General features: G+C 39.4%; 1 protein-coding gene across 1 annotated transcript in view; it reads left to right on the plus strand.

Moving 5' to 3' along the window:
- PDE10A (phosphodiesterase 10A) overlaps positions 1-10,799 on the plus strand; it is a 194,381-nt gene extending 183,582 nt beyond the window's left edge. Inside the window, exons 21-22 of the mRNA XM_005443108.4 lie at positions 171-259; positions 6,133-10,799. Coding sequence (XP_005443165.2) covers positions 171-259; positions 6,133-6,250 — 207 coding nt within the window. The 3' untranslated portion in view covers positions 6,251-10,799. The remainder of the gene's footprint in view (positions 1-170; positions 260-6,132) is intronic.
- The last annotated feature ends 9,062 nt before the right edge of the window (positions 10,800-19,861 follow it).

The raw sequence follows: 19,861 nt of genomic DNA on the forward strand, positions 1-19,861 counted from the left end.
CTTCACTGCTTCGTTTTAAAGTATTCAGATATTGAGAGGAGACGCAGAAGTATGAAGTGCTAACATAAGCAGTAATTAAGAGAGTAGTCAACAGCTTTGAGATAGTTGGCTGTTAACTGCCAGTATTGTAGTTTGGCAACATTTAACTTTTTAATTGTTATTTTTCATAGATTGGGTTCTACAATGCTGTAGCCATCCCATGTTACACCACACTTGCACAGATATTTCCTCCAACTGGGCCACTACTCCGAGCATGCAGGTGAGTAAATGTACAAGTTTTTGCATAGCATGTAGCTTGGTTAAAGAAAAAAAAAAACAACATGATTTACAAGTTTGGCTGGAAAAACAGACTTTTAATTTTAGAATTTGCATGCAGATAAACAGGGTTACGCATCTCACATTAATCTGTGCAGAAATCCAGAGGTAATAACCACTGGCTGGGACTATCCAGTGCAGATCTACAGACACAGCTGATTAAATGCATTTGACCCCAAAAGCATTTAGAGGGAAAGAGGTTCAGTGCTTATATATCCTTATCTAGGCTGGTTCAGTGCAATTTCCCTCTGTGCCCTTTTTACTTCAACATAGTTCTCACAACTAAGATTGGCTAGAATTCTGTTTCATTAAAAAAACATGGGTTTGCATGTGGTTTTATTTAATGTCAGAACATTTTTTATTAAAAAGCAGAAAAGTAAAGATCCCTGGAATATTCAGTAATTGGGAGCATAAGGATAGTACCACTGGGATTTGGGAGAAGCAAATGTAATGTTTTCCTATCAGTCAGCTGGCATGTAGCTTGGGATCTTCTGGAGAAGAGGCAATGGTCCTTAGCCAACTGGTTGCTTGTACCCTGGAATGATCATGAAACTCTTTGTAGGTAGTTCTGTCCAATAATTATATCCTGAACCTTAGCAATCTTTCCTGACAAAACTTATGTTGAAACCAGCATACTTCATGAAAATGTTCCAGTTTCAGGTTAATCGGTATTCCCTAAAGAAAAACAGTTGGTTCATAAAGTGCCACCAATCTTTAGTCACATCCAGGGAAAAGAGGCCTGTTTTCTATGCTCTTGCTAAGACTTTTCTCATAATCTTTATTTTTTCTCCTGTGGTCCTTTTTCTAGCTTGCATTGAACTTTTTCTTTGTCCTGTCTGGCAGATCTACCAAGTCTGTCACTTTCCTGATCTTGTGGATTAAATGACCTGTGTGAAGTGACAGAAGGGTGCCCACTATATACAAAATACTGTGAAATTTAAGGTAGTGGTTAGCAAGTAATTTCCTTTGCACCCAGACAGTATTTCATGTAGCTATGAGAAGAATATGTAGGTCTGTACCAGTGGGACAATGGACTATCTTACGAGAAGCAGTGAATATCTATCTGGGAGCCATCATTAATAGTCAGCTGCCTCTAAGGTCCCACTGCTGGGCATGGCTCTGCAACCCTTAGGTGGATTTGGAGGGGAATATTAAGTAGGATTAGAGACTATACCTCTGCAGTTGTTACATTAATGGGGCTACAGATGGAATCCTGTTTAGTGTCTGTGCTTTAAGAAGAGTGGATGAAGACACAAGCAAATAAGAAAAGATTAAGAAAGAGCTTAAAGAATGTTTTGAGAGCTTATAGTGAGAGACTAAAAAATCTGACATGATGTATTTAGTTTATCCAAGAGAATTACTTTTTCAAAATCTGTGACAGTCTCCATAGTATGTGTTCTGAGTAGAACAAGTTCATTAATTTAGCAGGCAAAGACTACTTGAAGCCCAAATGTTCAAACAAGGAATATGGTGAATATGTCTTTTTTTAAAAAAAAAAAAAAAATCTTTTGGAATTTTGTCAATTGAAGATCTTAAACCGGAGCTAGGTATAGTTCTAAAAAGAGAAAGGTAAAAAGGATACAGGCCTGAGGCACAGTTACTGTGATAAAATTACTAAGGCCTGTCTTTTCCAGGAGACCGGGCTAGGTGATCCTTCTGTTAGTGTCTTTTGTCCTTAGAAGCTATGAAAGTAACAATATCTGGTAAATAATAGGCTGTAATTTGTTATCCTAAATTGAGTAACATGGAAGTATTCATAAGTGCATATTTTAGTGATTCCATCAGTTACAAGATAGCATTAAACACTTGTCCAGTTTCAAAATGCTGTGGAGTGTGTTACTATCATAATGGTATTAAAGTCTAAATCCTGTTTTGGAAGTCAGAGCTACAGTATGGGGTAGGAAAATGTACTCCCCGGGCCATGTTGACCTAATATATACATGTTGGTAGTGTGATTATTGAATAATGTGTATGCTGATAAATAAAGAAGTGTTGCTTTCAGTGTGAAGTCAGAGAACATGAAGTAAATTACAGAACCACTTGTAATCCTTTCAGTCTCTGCAAGGTTGTGATGCTTTATAACTGCTTTACTGAGAGGTAGTCTGAGTTCTTGGAAGTTTTCTAACTCTTTGTAATCCTTGCTTGAATGCATGTTGCGTCAGCTGTATTGATGGCTGAAAGCTAAATGATCGGTTTTTCAATCCATGTAACTGGAACACAGATTGTACTTTGCATAACCATGTTGTCAGTCAGAGTTTTATACCCACTATATATTTAATGGGTATATGTACTATTGACTATAATACCTACCATTAGAAAGGCAGTAATGCTCTCATGAGTGTTTCCAGTGACCTGTCTCTACTCAAGCTAATAAATATTGTCAAACTGCTTTATATATGTGAAAATTTTTATTTCTTTTGTATTACTTGTCAACAGCTGGGTGTACTTTTACTCCCCAAATCAGTATTTATATGCTTTTCACATGAAAATCTCTTGCAGAGTCTGTATGACTAATAAAGTAACCTCAGCGCTGGATGTCAGGAAAGTTCTGGCACTAGCACAATCAAATGGGAGGTTTATATTTGGGTTTATATTTACTGTAGAACAAGTTGTGTAAGCCTGCCAGTACCTTTGGTAAGAAGCATTGTTACTCCACTTGATGGGAACTGAGGTGCAGAGAGTCTAGGATGAGCACTTAAGACTGCATGTGTCTTTTTCAGGAGCAGCGTTCTGGGAAGACCCATATCTTTTGTTTTCTAGCCATACGGATATCCATATGAGGCTTATTGGCAAAAGTGGCTTGTAATACCTCACAGTCCATCTTTCAGTACTCAGCTGAGGAGTTTTAAAGTTGAATTGCAGAGTGTCAAGAACCCACATGCATATGGGTTCTAGATGAAAGATTCTCCATGATTCTAAAGATCAAGCATGGACATATTTTCAACAGTGGGTGTCTCTGCAAAAGGCATGATGTCTGAAGTAAAAGCAATCAGACTGGTGGCAGAGATTATATGAACTTTTTCTATTCTAGAAATTATGTTTATTGTTTGGAGTTCTAATTATAGTTATAATACTGATACTTCTGAAAGCTATACTGCCACAGCCTCCAGACTGGGCACAGCTCTGTACAGACACAGCTCCTCACCTTGTTCTTATACATTCCTTAATTCAGATTGCACTGATGCAGAACTGGAGCATAGGTGTGTGGATGGGGTGTAAAATCTCCGTAAGACTAAAGAGCTTCCTGAAAATCCACACCCTGGCATAAAGTCTTCTGAGGAGCGGTTTGATAGTTTTAGCTTAGCCTTGAGATTACCTTCTGCTGTCTGTTTGAGGGGGTTGAGGAGGAAGTGTTGAGAGTTCAGACTAGGAGATGCAGAGTAGGAAATCAAGAACTTAGATCTAATTTCAACTCCCCAGTTACTAAAAATGTATGTTATTGCAGGGTTTAGGTTACTCCAGAGTGTTGCAAATAGCTGATTTCGCACTAGACTGTTTTTTTCCTTTAGTTTTGACAGGTAACTTATTCAGTGTGAGGAGAGGAATACAGCCTCGTTCCTGTCTGGTATTGCCTCAGTTGCTGACTGAACTGATTTTGATATCACCCCCTCACCAGCAGTGCTCGTTCTTGGAACACAGTGTTTAAACTGCTGCATCCTTGAGTTGTTTGGAAGGCAGACACCAGCTGCAAATAATAGCAGCAGAAGCAGCCAAGGCAGCATGTCAGCATCAAGGTTTTTATTTTGAGAGCCTCTGGGCATTTATTCCAGACACTCAGGAGCCAGGGCTTCATTGGGAGCACAAAGGCAAATGAATCATATTATCTAAATCTTTTAAAAACAACAAAGCAAAAAAGTATCAGTCACTGATTTCTCTGAGGTAAAGTAGCAGCAAAGAATCTAGAAGTTTTTCTAGTCCTGTAATTTATTCCACATTTTTAAAATACTCTTTTGTCATTCATTGTAGATCAAAACTACCAGCTACCTGTGTTACAGTGTTCAGAGTAAGTCCTATGTGTGTTTTGTAGCACACGCACTCAGTAGGCCTGCCAAAGTGGCAAATCTATGACAGTATATTTATTTTGAGGATGAGGGGAGGTGATTATTTTTTTTTCTCTTTATTTCAGACCCAATAATTTTAAACAAATTTCCATGTGCTTTCAGGTTTCTCAATTATTGATGAAACTGGTATAATTTAAAAATATTTTGGCTGCAATCCTTCTCATTACTTTCCCAATTTCAGGAAAAGGACCTAGAAATAGTGACAGTTTGATTTTTGATAACCCTTATTGCCTGATTGTGTGAGCTGAGATTCAGCACATATTAGTGCTGGCTTCATGACTTCCAGTTGGCCTGGAGCACTGGCAGAGCAGGTTTCCATCTGTCTGCAGAAAATGGTGTAGGTGTTACCCTAGAGCAGGGGTCCTCAATCTTTTTAACCAGGGGGCCGGCGCGCGGATGAAGTGGCAGGAGGCCATCTGCGGCTGCTTGGTTTCCCCCCCAAACCGCCGGCGGGGGGCAGGGGGGGTCTGTAAATACGGGGGGGGGGGGGGGGCAGATTGAGGACCCTGGGGGGCCATATCCAGCCCACGGGCCGTAGTTTGAGGACCCCTGACATAGAGGGCACTAGCTTTCTGTGACAGGCTCCATCAGGTCCTGCCTTCCCTCATCCCCAGAAAATGCCACATTTTTTCTAACCCCTTCACTGCACTTTCAGCTCATTGCTGTCTTATCAACTGTTTTGGCAAAGCTGTGACATAAAAATCAGAAGAGCTCTGCAACATAAATTCCAGTGTAATACGATAATATGACACGTAGCACTTTTTACCATCCTGTTTGTTTACTGAAGACATCTAAGACCTGTTGTTTTAGTAACTAGGTATCTGATAGTGAGAAGTTGTGCTTGCTTGCTTTCTCTGTATTGGAAGACCGAATGCTAGATTTGGCCTCGGGTTGCAAGCAAGTATTGTCTGCTGTTGGATATCATCAGCATAGAATTCCAAGTCACTGGAGTGGTACTAGTGTACCACAAGTAAGATGATGGGTCTGTACTCCCTTCAGATCATCAGAACATCACCAGCTTGATTCCTCATCATTTTATGTCTTGTGAACCAAACTTTGGACTGGGGGGTTGGCCAGGCTGTGACACTAAAAAAACTTTCTGTCTCAGGGAAGTTACTCTTTAAATGTAGCAGCTTGCACTACTTTTTAAATGTGCTAGCTTGACAGTATGATCACCATAATAGTAATAGAAAGTTGATACTATGATGTTGGCACACGTCATTTTATAGAGCCCATGTGCAGGAGTTTAAGAAGGCTTAATGTGCTTCTGTGGTTTCCAGGGAAGGAAGTTTCCTGGCAAAAGTCCTGATTTCTGTGGTGGTTTTGAAAAGGGCCAAAGTACACTGTGGTAAAATCCCTGAAGTCTGAAGTGAGGAAGGCTGCTTGTGTCCAGACTGCTGTTTCAGTCTTTGCAGATGTGTCTCTCTTGGGTCACAGCTGGGTTTTCTCTGCAGCCATGAGGGCTAGAAATCTGTAATGGAATCAGGTGCTGCCTGTAGCTGCAGGGCTCATTCTGGGGAAGGTATACTGTAGGCTTATATATAGTCTACACCTGTATGAGCCACACAGAATTAGAAAATAGAATAACTGAAGGTAAAGGCTGAAATAATCGAAAGATGATAAAATCTTGATGACAGTTACCAATATAAAGCATAAAGCTAAATCTCAAATTATAGTACAACAGACAGTATTGTTAGGAAGAAATCCTGGTAAACTTATGTACTGTGCTTTACCTCTGACTTCTTTGCATCTCTAGGGACAATCTCAACCAATGGGAGAAAGTAACAAGAGGTGAGGAAGCCTCCATATGGATTCCCTCCCAGTCCCTCGCTCCTGGGACCTCAGATTCACTTCCTGTGAAGATCGATGACTGAACAGCAGCAACAGATTGCTTGAACCTGAAAAGCATCCCTGCTTATTTTGGGGGTTTTTAGTTTTGGTTCATTTTTATTTGGGGAATAAAAAAAAAAAAAAAAAAAAGAGAGAAAAAAAAGGAAAAAGAAAAGCTACAGAATGCTAAGAAGTAGATCTGCCTAGGAAGGTAACACTCATGGAGTTACCTCAGCTAAATGACTCTGGCAGCCAATCTCCTGATCTACACTAGTGACACAACATCAACAGAGGGAAAATGACAACCCAGATGTTTTGGAGTCAGCTATCAAAAGAGAACTTACAACTTGTGAATATAAAAGACTGGCCTTATCTCATGGGCTACATTGCTGAGGCCTTAATTTAAAACTGATGGGGGGGCAGGGAGGGGGGCAGAATAAAATCTTAGGGGGTACTTCTAAATTGTATCTTTCTAGTAAGGGTTTCAATGGTACTTTTATTATACCGTCCTGTGGCTGGCTTTAACACCAGTGTCACTTGGGAGTTCTTGGCTATAAATAGAACAATATACCCATTGCTATTGTGAATGTTTATGTGTGATCTACTTGTAATCAGTTTGAATTCCAGCAGAATCCTTGGAGGCTATCATTCATGCTTAGGTTACAGTGAATTCTCTTGCTGCAAACTAAAGGAAAACCAACATTCGGGTTAAAGTTTCAAAGTACTTCATCAAGCATCATGATGCAAATTATCTGTCACTTACATGGCAAACGTTGAAAGAACTAGTGATGGTGCTTTGTTCTTCAGAATAGTTTATAAAGCTAGACAACTCCTCCCTTTAAACACTGGAAGTACTGGATATTTATCTCTGATATGAGAGAGTTTCAGGTTGGAGTTTTTGTATCCATAGTGACAGAAGTATCAGATTAAAATTTAAATGTGACAGCAAAGATTTCCTTGCCTAGCTCACAATTAAGTAAAGTCATAATTTTTATTTCTACCTGCTGAGTTGTATTTTAAAAGGTATTGGAGACATACCCGAGGTATGCTATCTGCTGGGAACAAAAGCTTTGTCAGAAAAGTCAGGTCTGATAAGAGGGATGGTGGTACCATCACAATAAATCAAAAATGTTTTTGTATTGACTAGCTTTTGTGTTGCACAGTAACACTGCATGTCTTCTGCTGCTCTTTTCCCCCATCCTGAGATGAGTGAAATTACAAAAATTCTCCATTTGTCTGTTTGCTTTTTTTCCCCTAGTACAGAAAAATTTCCAGGGCTTAGAACTGCCTTTCTTAGTGAAAGAATAGCTGACTGAAGAAAAGTACGCTAAAATAGTGTGTTTACAGTTCTGTGCTGACTTAGGCTTCAGCCTTACAAACCTCTGCACAGACTTTAAGACCTTGCATTTAATGCCACTCTTTTAAATTTAGTGCAATTTTGCAGAGTATGTTTCAACAACACTTAATTTGCCTTCATCTTTCCCTTAAAAATAATGAGGAAAAAAATCTTCATATTGATCCGTACAGTAGGTGAAAACACAGGCTTTGCATACCTTTCACATACAGCCTATACTGCATTATATGCTTTTTCACAGGTAATATACTTTTGCAGTTGTTCCATGATAACATGGCCATTTGTGTAACTTTAACAATTAATAGGGTCTTAAAGACAGAACACAGGTTCTCTTTTTCCATCTCATGTCTGTTGAGCTGTGTTGCTCTAATAAGCATGCCATCGTATGGGTTTCATGTAAATTACTTGGACTCTTGAGTTTTGCCTTCTGTTATGGTCGAGCACATACCAGTATCTGTACATGTGTACAGTATGTGATAAATAATTGCATAATGTAAATGCACCTAAGCCTTTGCAGTACATAGATATCCCAGAGGCTGAGAATTCAATATGAAGTTACCTTATTTGTATGGAACAGATTACCTAGCAGCAACCCCATAATTTTTTTCTGTTTGCTTTACCAATTCTAAGTGCAGAAATTCATTGTTAACCACAGCAAATTAGTTTGGCATTTTTTTAAAAATGGCAGGAAACACACCAAAGTAGAATGAATAGTATCTCATGCTGTGTCCTCTGCTTTAATCCTTAGCAGTTCTGTTTTAAGTAAATCATGCAGATGTAGCCTTTCATCTGCTGAGTACTTGAGACGCAATCCATGGTTCCTAATTTACATGGAAATTATCCAAATCCACAGTGACTACAAAAATACTCTCTACAATTCAGATACCCCAACAACTGGATGGGTAGTTTTTCCTTCATGGGTTAAGTATAATTGCTGTTATTCTCCCTCTTTGAATGCTGATATTACAAGCATTGCAAAAATATTGCTTGCCATTCTGTTTCTGTGTGTATGTTAAGCTTTTAATCCATCTTTTACTCATTGACAGTGAAGGTAACTTCGCTAGTTCTGTTACTTACCATTCAAAATATTTGGCAGTATCACATAACTTATATTTTGAAGGTTATAAGTACTGATACAAAACATGGTTCCCTAGCAAATCTGTCAAATTGTCAGTAATTTGTTCTATTAATGTCTCAAGTCAATCAGGTATTGTTTCTAATATAGAACTATCCAAACCACGTAATATATATGTTTGCTATAGTACAATGTCCATTAGAATTAAAAATTATGGTGTCAATATTTGTGGTTTGGTTTGTTTCCCTGGTGTGTAAAAGGAGAGAGGTCATGACAAAAATGTTACTCTCTGTTAGCACCTAGACAAAAAAAAAAAAAAAGCGCCATGATGGGCTGTATTTTCTAAGCAAATTTAGTCTGCCTCAGCATTTACAGAGTGAAGATTCAGATATGGGTTGTTTGGTTGATTGGGTTTTTTTTGTAGGAGCAGACTTATACCCGTGCTTCCAAATTAAAAAACACCAAAAATTAAAACTCTGAAGCTGCATTTGAATTTCATGGCTTAAGTTCATGTTGAGATTTGACTATTACAAATTCCGAATGGAACTCACAGATAGTGTAAGACATCTAGGTCTGTAAGGCATCTTAAATTAAATCGCCAAAAGCCATTCTTCCTTGCATTTTTATCCTGCTAAAGCTGATTTTCCCAAGATCAATAAGAATGTATAAAAACCCTAACAGATCTCTCCTTTCCTAGAAGTGTTAGACTTTATACTCCCAGAACTGCATTATGTTTGTTGACAATTCCAATTGCTTTTCCCTTCTAAGCCCAGTAAAGGTAAAAATGCTGAAGCTGTATCTGAGCATTTCTAATCTATTATGAAATCATGCCTGGAAGGTATGCACTAAGTGAGAAAAGTAGTTGACATAGCATGTTCCTCATCTGAGGTGTTGCATATTTTATTACAGTGCTGATAGAAACTGCACTGTTATAATTACTCTGTGAATTTTGTTCCATAGTGCAACGTTCTGCTGTAATGGTTCAACTCATGGCAGTATTATTATTTTTTTTATAAGTGACCATTATAGAAATGCAATAGATTTTTTTAGTAAGTATGCGATAAAACATATTTACATTGGAGAGGACATGCAGTGTGGATTTCATCTTTTTATGTAGCACAGACTTCTGGCATGTGTTTAAACTTAGAACAGTGTGATCAGTTTGCTGTGACTGCATTTAGAATATTTTGTGTTAAAATTGTAGGGATAGCAAGTAACTATTCATGTTAAAAAAATAGATTGTTAGATGCTCAAAACAATTATGACCCTCTTGAAATAATGCATTTGCCTCAAACACTGTGATACAGAAACAGTTCTGTGAAGTGAAACAATTAATTTACTCATTCTAAACACAGAAAAGGCTTTCTGCACACTACTACAAGGAAGTTCATGTTCAAACTTTAAGTTATATACCCCAATCTAGCAAAGGCACATCATAACTCCTGTTTTGCTTTTTGACCAAAAACTGTGCTCGATTGTAATACGGGTGTATACTCTGTCAAACAACCTAAAATAACAGACTGCTTTCTAGGGTAGATCAAACTGATTTGTAGAGTAGTTTCATATATATTCAAAATTCAGGTTGGGCTGTTATGTGAAGAAGAAAGAACTTCAAGGTAACAACATTCAACTTTACTACAGTTAGTGAGCTGAAAAAATTGTTTTATATATATATATATTTACACACACATATATATATATATGATACATATAAAATATCTTTGTAAAAAAACAAAAATATGCAAGTGCAATAATTTAAAGAGGTCTTAACTTTGCATTTATAAATTATAAATACTGTACATGGTGTGTAATTTTTTTCATGTATTCATTTGCAGTCTTTGTATTTAAAAAACAAACCTAAACCTTTACTATTACGTTTGTACAATAGAACAGTAAGCATTTATTATGATACAGTTAAGTTGTAAATAAATTCACAAACCAAACAGCCAGTACATATGCATATATGGGTGTCCTATTGTGAAACCTGGTTTTGCTTTTACTGCTGGCTTTAGCACAGCAAGACTACTTCTGTGGATATGTAATTATACATATAAATATATGTATGATACATAAAATATATTTAGAAATGTTCATAATTTTAATTGATATATCTATACATATACTTTGGTGTGAATATTACTGAATACAGAGTTTTTTAATATTATTTTTCATGTTTATTTTTGCTATTATTGGGAGTGGAAGTGAGGGATGGGAAAGTGTGTGTGTATGTGTATATGTGTGTTTATACCACAAGTAAACCACAGGAGAAAGGGATTCAAAACATAACAGAATCCTTTAAAAAGGTGGTGCCTGATTTTCCATGTAATTGCAGTTTATGGATTATGATGTGTTTTCGCAACATGAAAGTTCATTCTTTTTTAAAAGAAAAAAAATGTGTATTTTATCACCTATTGCAAGTTCACATTGTCACAAACTGCAAAGGGATCCACTTTCCTGTTTGCCCTCCTGCTGGCAGAGAGCTCACCTTGCTGTTGACAGATACTTCTACACAAATCGTTGCTTTGCCACTGTCAAATGGCAGTACAGCTGATGCAGAATCATTTGCTACATTTTGGGAATTATGGACATGCTCAGATGCTGAATTGTAAAAAAAAATAGTCCTGCAGCCGAATTTTAAGGCTTTGACAGATGGCAGTACCCTGAAAAGATGAGGTAGATTCAGGGAACCGTAAAGCACAATTTTGAACATATCAGCAGATATTTATAAAATAGGTGAAAAAAATGAGGGGGAAAAAAAAATCCTGTGTATTTACCCACCTAATACATTGATTTGTTTCAAAGATCTCTTGCACTGTTCATGTTCGGTAAACAGGGTAGTTGCTGTCCATAGACCTCAGTGGCCTTGTGTCTATGGCTCTGCATGATCCTTCCATGCTCTAAAATGTTTGGCCTGGGATAGAGCGTTCAACCTGAGCTCTGTCTCTGGTTCTCAGCATGGTCTCCAAATGTTCCTGGTCTCCCTCCACATGAAGGAACTCAGCATTGCTAGGACAACTTCACCAGGAACAGGTTTCCAAGACAACTCTTTTGGTCTAAGTACTGCATAAAGTTGTCAAAAACATATTTTTACAAAATAAACTTGGGTTTGTGCTGTTGCGGCCACCCCTTCCAGAAAGCTCTGTTTGCTGCAGGGAACATGCTGCTCGGGCTAACTTGTGTGATGAAACAGAAACTGCACTGACATTTAATGCATACTTTTAGCTTTTTAAGTTTTGAGAGATAGGCAATAAAAGGAGAATGTTTCTGTAGATACTATTAACTTGGTCCTTTCCACCTGTTTTGCTGTTGTTGGCAAGGAACTGTAGGGTGAAGTCAATGAATGACTTTCTGGCCAAGCTTTTAAAATTGGTGGCTGTCAGTCACATGCCTTTTCATATTTTTCTGCTTGTCATGCAGACTTAGCTCTTGTAGCACAGCATGCTGTGTTGCCATTGATGGTCACTGACCAGTTAGTATGCTTTCTTTAAGATTGTTAGCCCTTTATTATTGAAAAAACATCATCAGAGACTAATAAAAACCAGCCACTGAATACATTCCTTTGCAGATACTGGAAAATATAAATGTAAAAACACTTTTAACAAGCTCATTGAAGGGAGGAAAGGAGCATTTGTGTTGGTTTTGAGGAACTTTGAATTAGGCTTATGTGGATGTATCCAAGTGCTCTGTGAAATCCTGTGCTCATTTGAGTCAATTGTAAGGGGAAAGAGACTTAAATTGATTTCACCTGTTCAATAAGTGTTGGAGATTACTTTGTTTTACTTATTTTGCTGAAGACAATTACTAAGGAGAAATTCCCCTTCCTCAGTCTGTAGTCTCTCTTCTTTAGACTAGGGAGAAAAGTGTTGTTTTCAATGTGTTTCAGTAGTGCTCTAGGAAGAGCTGCCTGTACCATGGATGTTGCTTATGAAGATTAAATTCTTTCTTTCTGGGTCAAGAACGAGGTACAGAGAAATGCTTCAGAAGGTAGTTGGTGTGTGTGTAAGACCTGTTGTTTAAAAGTCTTCTAAAAGAAAGGGGAAACCTGAGATTCAAGAACTTTTAAAAGAATGAATTATACCTGGTAAAGTTTTCCTCTCATGGTTTGTTTTTTTGTTTGTTTGTTTCTAACTTTCCTGGAAAGGCTAAATGATTTTCACCACATCATCTGTTGACATTCAGCTGGCATTAATTATTTTTATTTTTTACAGCAATGTAAACCCTGTGAATGTAGGTGTGAATATGATGTTTGTAGAGCTCCCTCTGTTCCTTGAGCTGTATTTATGCTGCTTATGGAAGCGACATAAGATGTTAATAAACACTATTTAATAAGCATATGGAAATGAAAAAAATAGGGCTTGTAAAAGAAATGATTTTTTAAAAAGCCAACAAAAGAAACTTTTGGAAACACCTAAGAGACTCGATATCTGTCCAAAACCTTTGAAAGTTTTGCCATACATTAGTAGCAGTGGTAAATGTGGTGCAGCGGTGAATATGGGTAGTTTGGAATTAGTGCTGATGGATGAGTTGATCATAAAGGAGAGAAATGGTCCATCAAGCAAACCTAAGCTTCCACATAGTTTGAGACTTGGAGCTAATCCAGCATACCTGCTAATGTAGTTTTGCTTCCTGAATGTGTAAGGACAGCAGTCTTCACTGAGTTTGTTCTCAACCTTTTCAATGCTGACAGATCAGAGGGAGCCGACCTAGTGTTTAGAGGTGGTTGCCATTCTAACTGGTGCTTCACCTGCAGCTCAAGATTTTTTCTGTCCTTCACCAAAGCACAAGACCGCCAGCCTCAGAAAAGCAAAAGATACTGTACTGCAGACTTAAAAGAAAGCTTCATGCAGGAAAACTAACATCCTGTGAGAGTTGCGTAGTTGTTATCTGAAAGCTTCTAAATCAGTTCCTTGAAATCATTACATAGAATTTGCTGATAAGGTTGGTATTTTCTGCCTTTTTCCTTTCTGCTTTTTTTGTCCTATGCATTTGCTTTCCTGGTGGAACAATTTGGTGGTTTTTCACCTTTGAGGACTGCATCAATAAAACAGACTGCCATCCCTACAGCCTCTTCTACTCTCTCTGGTTCTGTGGTCTGAATTAATTCCCAGTGATTGGGAATTCAAAGTGTAAAGCTATTCTGCAGGGCTATGTTTTCAAGGTTTGTATAAAGCATAGAGAACAGGGTGTGTACCAAATACCGAGTTAATGGGCTGGAATTGTGGAAAGGAGACCTTAGTTTGTTTCTGCCCTGAGAGTAATAGTTTGCATGCAGTATTGCATACCTGAAAAGCCTGGAATGAAGTAGATGCTGTGGCATGTCAGGGTAAGGTGAGGGCAGAACTAAAATGAAAGACTGCATATAGGGAAAGCTTCTCTCACCCACTGGATCGCCTAAAGTAGGGATGCTGATTTAAAGTCTCAGCTCCCCACCAGTCTTGCTGCATGTTGTTTTGCCCTGAATTGCATAAAGGCCTCGTACAGAATGACCCTCTGCCTCACAACAGTGCCATGTAATGCTTATCATGCAGAAGAGCTTTCTGAATGCTTTGGAAAGTGCCTCTGCTCAGAGTTGGCATAGATTAAATGGATGTGTTTGGGGATCCTGGTGTTTTTCTTTTGAAACTGAAACTATATTACAGAGCTGTTTAGGAAGTGACAAGAACAGGCTGCAGAGTGAGATCAAGAGCATTTTTCATTTCCAAGACCTTTTACCAATTTCCTGTATTTAGCTGATCCTGCATTACCTGCGTCACAGATGTGTATCTTACTCTTTTTGCTGCTAGCTTATAGTGGCAGTAAAACAGAACAGAGTTTGCAAAACTTTGCTTCAGCTTCCATCTCTGTTTGGTATCTAACCTTAGTCTGACAAAACACTTCTGACACTGATAAGAGTTCCACCTCCTCAGGAATACTGATGCTGCAGGAAATGCTGTGGCAGACATCCTCATGGTAAACATGAAAGATTTTTTTCACATTCTTTCAACTGGAATATGTACCAAAAGAGGATCTGTGTTGCCTTTTTCAGTTAAGTTAGTCGATATAAACCATACCACGGGAAGACTGGAGCAGACCATTATTTCTTTTGCAGATGTGGGAAGGCTTTGTGTCAGTGACTTGTCACCAACTGTTTTGCTGTGGTTTAGTAGCAACTCTACATTTTAAACAAGAGAGTCCTGTGACTAAGAATGCTGTAATTTAGTGTTTATGCTGCCACATTCAAGGCAAATGAGGTTGACGCTGCCTGCAACTGTCTATTCTATGATCTTTACAGAGTAGGCTGATGGCTGTAACCTATTTTCTCTATTTCTATAAGTGATATCAGTGCCATGCTTGTCCTGAATTGAGGGGAATACTGATAACCCCATCACAGAGAGAGGATGGGCTGCGACTGACTGAATTATTTTCCTTTCTAGAGCTTGTCTCATCAAGTTATCCTGGAGATACAGTGGTTGGGAACATCAGTTCCACTAATGTCACTTGCACCTGAATATAAAATACACTGAAATAAATAGAATATGCCACATTCTGCAATAAGATTAGAAACCAGATATGAACTGTATATTTTTCCCCATGACCCTACAGAGCTGGTCCAAATCTTTCACATGCTTTTTCATGTGCATAAAAGTGCACACATTTTTAAAATGATTACCCCACAGCCTGTATGGTTCTCTAGCACTGTACCCATGTTGCATTTGGTGCTTGTTTCAAACACAAGTAGCCTTGGAGAAAAATGTAATGTTATAATTTCTGCATGCCAAGAAATGGTGAGAAGGAAGTGCTTGTGAAAACTCTATTAGAGAGTTTTGAAAAAAAAATATTTTGGGAAAAAAAAATTATTCAGAGGATAGTTGCATTTAACTTGATAGTAAACCACCTGGATACTACTACTCCAGCTATTATGATTGCTGGAAATAATATAATCTCAACATTTATTGGCATTGGTAAACTCAAAATCTATTGGTAGCAACAGGCGGGGAACACACAGAAACAGACTTCATAACTAAACTATGAAAATCAAACTACAAAAGCCAAAACATTGGTGTTTTAAAATGCGGAAATGTTTAGAAATCACTTTCTCAACTACTTTCAGCACGTGGTAATCCCCAGCTTGCTGGAAACGCAAGCTCGTTGGAAAAGCAAGGTGTTGACAGGGCAGGGAAAGCTCTAGGAAAGCTGTAGTCACTTTTCTGTCTTGAAGTCACATGTGCCTGTGTGATACTGCACCTCGTTTAGCAATGGCTCTTCAGAGCAATCTAACCCAGAAACTGTTCTGTCACTGCGTTAATGGGATTGGAGAGTGCTCGGTGTGACTGCAAGTCCTCTCTGTTTGACAAGGAAGAGGCAAGTACTACCGTAAAGCAATCTCTGCCAATACCAAAACAAGCAGTGGACACAAGCAAACCAAATATATCCCTGTGCAGAAAAGACTTTGGGACAGGAGTCCATGGTGTTGCTCATCTCTGCTCTGAGTGGTATTAACTAGTGGAATCCACAGGAACAGAGCTGATATGAAATCCTACCCAAAGCGCCTGAGCCTGCACTGCGTTCCCAAACAGGTATTCTTCTGACCCGTGGGGCTGATAAAACCTGGGTTCCTATAGGTTTGCATTATTATTCTTAGGTTTGAAAAATTAAGTTAGGTTTTCTGCTATCTTTACACATAAATTTGAATTTCTCCTCTGTTTCCCGTTACAATGCATTTCTTGCTGTGCTTTGGCTGTGATAAACAGACTCCCGTATTCTGTAGAAACTGGCCAACAAAATGAAAAGTTTTGGGGTGGACCCCAGTCCTCTCTCTAAACAGCTTCCTCTTTTATAGAACATTGAACTTTGTTATTTTTGATACTGTTCCCCTCTGAAGTTTGGATGAAATCGGCCAATACGTTCAAAAGGTTTACAGAAGGAGCATGAAGACAGCAGGCAGTGGGAGGTCTAGTCTGACATTGCTGGAAGGCCACCTATGATGGCAGACTGCGCTTTACAATTTACTTTGACTTTAGAATAGAGTAAGATCTGTTGAAGACCCACATACTGTATGAATGCCAGGAACTTATTTTTGGCATTCCTAATACACAAACTAAACAATGCAACTTGCCTGCAGTATCTCAGAACAAGTCTGGGCTTACTTTGTTTTCTTCTGTTTAAGATGCATTATGTAGAGGTATTTTACCTCTGTCTGCAGTGGAGAACAATGCTTCCTAACAGATAAGTCTGGGTTTCAAGTGCAGCAATGCCTTTGACTACATACAGGTTATGTTTCTGGGACATAAGTGTGATTATGAAGCTGGGATGGAGACAACTAAGCAGCACATATTTTAAAATGATCTTAGATTTTGGCTTAAGGACTTCTAGTTTAGTCTAAGGATTTAACTTTAGAAACTCTCTTAGATCTAATCCTGGAGCCTGCTGGTGTTGACACCAGCCTTCCCAGTGGTACTGATGAGACTGAATGCTGTGGCTGCTGAATAGCTGAGCTGCGGTGTTGTCCCCAGATCCCGTAAACACTTTATGACAGGTGGGCTGTATGTATTTAAGGGCTCCATTTTGTCCTTTGTATAAAGCCTGCCCTGCCCAGCAGACAGGTTTGAATTACCTCAGTCCTATTGTAAGCCTCCTGCTATTTTCCTTCTGTACCCTAAAGCCTTCAGCTCTTCCTCGTCCATGCAGAAAAATTGGAGCTGGATCCTGGCTGTGTTCATGGAGGATTTTCACAGAAAGGTCTTGCTGACTTCTTTCATAAAGACCAGTTTTAGAGGTGGGTTGGGACAGGTTTAAATGACTGAATGTCTGCCCCTGAAGTCTGATGTCCATTTAGCCTCCAAAGGTAGCAGTGTAATTAGCAATGGTTGATAGTGGCCTCAGAAGACCTATGCTAATAATGCAAATGCTGCTTGCCCCCGTTCCCCAGCATGGAAGCCTGCCTTTGACAGAGGTGCCTGTCTGAGCCTGCCTGGGCCACTGCATGACCCAGATTACACATCTGGCTCAACACAGCATCCAGCCTGATTCTGTGCTGCAGATAACTGAGGAGGAGCCTGCTCTCATCCTGCCGCTTCCATGCCCCGTAGGGCTGCCTCTGCTTAATGCAATGGGCCTGTGCAGCTCTGCACTGCTTCGTGGATCTGAGTACAAGGTCAGTAGTTTGGTTTCGGCCCTTCCGCAACGCTTGCAGAACAAATACTTCTGACCCTTCAAACGGACTCCTTGCCCTCTGGTTGATTGTGTCTTTTTCTATGTAATAACTATATGAAATTAAGGTAAATGGAACTTATGACTGTGACGAAGTACATAACAACCATAAGATATTTGCCTTTCAGGGCACTGAGGTGAAAAATAATATCCATAAAACTTGCAGCAATAGATCTGATTTCTTGACAGCCTTTTCTGTTGATCATTGCAAACAAAAGTCCCATGTAGCACCAACAGCAATGGAAGGAATGCTGCTGCTTCTTTCCCCCTTACACAAACATAGTTTGAGAACCAGGAGTAATAGCTGAGGGATAAGAGAGGCTTTGCATCTTGGCGCCTACACATTTCACAAATAACAAAGCTATACTACTTAGCTAGATTTGTGGTCACCGTATACAGGAATGCTGGCTGGAAGTGATCACTGCTGAGTGCGTATGGGAGGTTTCATGTTTATTCTAAACTATAACTGGGTCCAAATGCTTTGTGACTCCAGTCTGCAGGATGGATGTCAGCCTAAGGACAGCCTCTTGAGTCAAGCAGGTGTGAAGACCAGTGCTGTGGTCGATGTTTACTAAAGTAGTTGTCATGTAGTTTGTCAGGAATGAGGCGTGCAGTCTGATATTACTCAAAAATCTGGAGAAGTGGATTTCATTAGATGTGCTTGTAGGATTAACGTACAAGCATCAGGATGGTTGTTTGGTTTTGGTTTGTTATTTTGTTTTCATGTGGTTGGGTGTTCTTTTTTTAGTTCTTCCTTTCTACCTGCACCAGGAACAAATTACGGGATTTTCAAGCTAATGCGTATGTGATGGGACAACTGTGCTAAGAAGATGTGGTCTTGGTCATGGTCCTAAAGCCAATCAGACATGTGTCTGTTTATCTGTTAGGGAAAGACTATCTCCCACTTCATTTCTCATGCACCCACACTATGTCATCAGCTTGTCTACATTTTGATTCAGTAACTTGATGTGGGTTCAGAAATCTGGTCTGACACTCGTGGGGGCTGTTTGTCTATGGCTTTGCTAGATATCATGCTCTCAAGACTTTCTATAATTTGTTTTCTTTTACCTCTTCCACAGACCATTTACAGTATGGTTTTCCCCCTCTTTGATTTTAAGTATACAGACTTGTCTATAGCCCGTTTCCCCTGTAGCAGGTCCTATTGATACACAGTCACCCTGTCACCTGAAATTCTTGGAGGGGCCCATGCCCTGACTCCATCCTGCTTCTTGGTCTTTCACTAGATACTGGTGTGTCTGCCTGAGGATATGGGAATTCAGCTTTGCTGTTTCTGTTGCTGGTCCTCCACACTGTGCCCACCCAACACCTCAGCTCAGTCCAAAGCTAAAAATCTTCAGTCACTGACTGCTGTCAGCAAAACAAAGCAGGAAGCCCTCTTTCCTTAAAGGTTAAAATATTTGTGATATAAAATGAAAAGGCTTGGTGCTCTGTCGATGAAAGGAATCTCCCAGACAGGAGCACTATATTTTTTGGAGGTTAGCTGATGTGGAGAGAAAACACAAGTGTTACTGGAGGACTAGATGTAAGGTCTTGGTCCTTAAGCTCCTTTGTGTTTGTAATAGCTGATACATGTGATCTCTTTAGAAGCAGATGGAGCCTCACCCTGCAAGGAAGTGAGGGTGGTGGTCTCGCTCCTCTGCACTCCTGTGTTGACAGGAAGGCTGGTGCAAGACTTGGGAAATTGTACCAGGAAACAGGCATCTGCAGGCAGGTGAGGGAGTGGAAGTGGGGTGGTAGGAGATAAGCAGTGGGAACAGGGTCAATGTCATATATGCAGGAGATAAACTAAGCATGTGTTCTGAGTAGGCATTCCTCCTGGCTCCCCACATCTTGCCTGGCACCCCTGCAGCCTCTCTTACTGAAAAAAGCAGGTGGATGCCCACATGTCCCAGAAGAAGGAATTACTTCAGAAATGGGTGCTTAGTGCCTCAGGTTTGCTACCACCATGCTCCTAAGTGGCACTGAACTGTGCTTGCTTTGCCACAGCTTTTTCTTTAAATGAGGTGGAGGGAGGCA

Source organism: Falco cherrug, chromosome 6, assembly GCF_023634085.1.
Source record: "Falco cherrug isolate bFalChe1 chromosome 6, bFalChe1.pri, whole genome shotgun sequence".
Lineage (NCBI taxonomy): Eukaryota > Metazoa > Chordata > Aves > Falconiformes > Falconidae > Falco > Falco cherrug.